Raw genomic sequence first — 2,500 nt, 5'->3', positions numbered from 1 at the left:
TATATTTAAGAGGGAGTTAGATGTGGCCTAGAGGGATCAGGGGGTATGGAGAGAAGGCAGGTACGGGATACTGAGTTGGATGATCAGCCATGATCATATTGAATGGCGGTGCAGGCTCGAAGGGCCGAATGGCCTCTACTCCTGCACCTAATTTCTATGTTTCTATGAACGGAGACGAGGAAACACTTTTTCTCACAGAGAGTTGTGAGTCTGTGGAATTCTCTGCCTCAGAGGGCGGTGGAGGCAGGTTCTCTGGATACTTTCAAGAGAGAGCTAGATAGGGCTCTTAAAGAGAACGGAGTCGGGGGATATGGGGAGAAGGCAGGAACTGATTGGGGATGATCAGCCATGATCACATCGAATAGCGGTGCTGGCTCGGAGGGCCGAATGGCCTCCTCTCCTGCACCTATTGTCTATTGTCTTCCCGGCTGTGATCAGGCAACTGAACCGTCCTCTCACCAACCAGAGAGCAGAGGACCGTGATCTCCCATCTTTCTCGTTCGAGACCCTCGGACTATCTTTAACCGGATTTTACAGAACATAGAAACATAGAAATTAGGTGCAGGAGTAGGCCATTCGGCCCTTCGAGCCTGCACCGCCATTCAATATGACCATGGCTGATCATCCAACTCAGTATCCCGTCCCTGCCTTCTCTCCATACCCCCTGATCCCCTTAGCCACAAGGGCCACATCTAACTCCCTCTTAAATATAGCAAATGAACTGGCCTCAACTACCCTCTGTGGCAGAGAGTTCCAGAGATTCACCACTCTGTGTGTGAAAAAAGTTATTCTCATCTCGGTTTTTAAAGGATTTCCCCCTTATCCTTAAGCTGTGACCCCTTGTCCTGGACTTCCCTAACATCGGGAACAATCTTCCTGCATCTAGCCTGTCCAACCCCTTAAGAATTTTGTAAGTTTCTATAAGATCCCCTCTCAATCTTCTAAATTCTAGAGAGTATAAACCAAGTCTATCCAGTCTTTCTTCATAAGACAGTCCTGACATCCCAGGAATCAGTCTGGTGAACCGTCTCTGCACTCCCTCTATGGCAATAGTAGGCATTGACTACAGAACAGATCAGTGTGTCCATATACCATAATATAAATATATACACACATGAATAAATAAACTGATAAATAAATAACAGATAATGGGCTATTAATAATCAGAGTTTTGTCCAAGCCAGGTTTAATAGCCTGATGGCTGTGGGGAAGTAGCTATTCCTGAACCTGGACGTTGCAGTCTTCAGGCTCCTGTACCTTCTACCTGAAGCTAGCGGGGAGATGAGTGTGTGGCCAGGATGGTGTGTGGGTCCTTGATGATACTGCCAACCTTTTTGAGGCAGCGACTGCGATAGATCCCCTCGATGGACGGGAGGTCAGAGCCGATGGTGGACTGGGCAGTGTTTACTACTTTTTGTAGTTTGTGATAAAGACACAAGGGGTGAATGACACTGACATGGTGTAACAAGCGCTGCGCTAAACTAATCCTCTTGCTGCCTCCTTGCCAGACCCTCGGTGCTGGGGGCAGTGTCTTGTGGACATCCGGTGGATGCGGAACCAGGTGGTGGCGCCGTTGACGGAGGAACTGGTGTTCCGGGCGTGCATGCTGCCCATGTTGGTGCCCTGCACGGGTCTTGGCCGTGCCATCGCGACGTGCCCGCTGTTCTTCGGCGTCGGTGAGTGAGTGAGTGAGTGAGTTCGACTGGATGAGCGCAGAGTCGTGTCGACCGCCACACGCCCACCCAAATGCATGGTCTTTGTCGACACTGGTTTTCACACGTTATTGGAGCAGAACCCCGTCAATAGGTTCACGATTTTAGTATCAATATCAATATCAGTTTTATTCGTCACAGTGAAATGAATTTGCCAGCAGCGGTACAATGAAAAAGAACACACAAAAACACAGGAAATATTTAACACAAACATCCACCACAGCATTTATCATCTGTGGTGGAAGGCACAAAATTTGGCCAGTCCATATAAAACCATATAACCATATAACAATTCCAGCACGGAAACAGGCCATCTCGGCCCTACAAGTCCGTGCCGAACAAATTTTTTTTTCCCCTTAGTCCCACCTGCCTGCACTCATACCATAACCCTCCATTCCCTTCTCATCCATATGCCTATCCAATTTATTTTTAAATGATACCAATGAACCTGCCTCCACCATTTCCACTGGAAGCTCATTCCACACCGCTACCACTCTCTGAGTAAAGAAGTTCCCCCTCACATTACCCCTAAACTTCTGTCCCTTAATTCTGAAGTCATGTCCCCTTGTTTGAATCCTCCCTACTCTCAAAGGGAAAAGCTGATCCACATCAACTCTGTCTATCCCTCTCATCATTTTAAAGACCTCTATCAAGTCTCCCCTTAACCTTCTGCGCTCCAGAGAATAAAGACCTAACTTATTCAACCTATCTCTGTAACTTAGTTGTTGAAACAAGTCCTCCTCTATTTCCCTCCGTGGTCGGGACCTCAAACCTAGACAAGGCAAAGT

The 2,500-nt window shown here is 47.7% G+C and overlaps 1 protein-coding gene across 2 annotated transcripts in view; it reads left to right on the top strand.

The window, feature by feature from the left end:
• rce1a (Ras converting CAAX endopeptidase 1a) overlaps positions 1-2,500 on the top strand; it is a 27,147-nt gene that overhangs the window by 9,095 nt on the left and 15,552 nt on the right. For both annotated transcript variants that reach the window (XM_055664771.1, XM_055664772.1), the window contains exon 5: positions 1,509-1,676. In XM_055664771.1, coding sequence (XP_055520746.1) covers positions 1,509-1,676 — 168 coding nt within the window. The remainder of the gene's footprint in view (positions 1-1,508; positions 1,677-2,500) is intronic.

This window comes from Leucoraja erinacea, chromosome 44, assembly GCF_028641065.1.
Source record: "Leucoraja erinacea ecotype New England chromosome 44, Leri_hhj_1, whole genome shotgun sequence".
NCBI classification, from domain to species: Eukaryota; Metazoa; Chordata; class Chondrichthyes; order Rajiformes; family Rajidae; genus Leucoraja; species Leucoraja erinaceus.
Note: the sequence above shows the minus strand (reverse complement) of the source record. Positions and strands in the feature narration are given on the sequence as shown.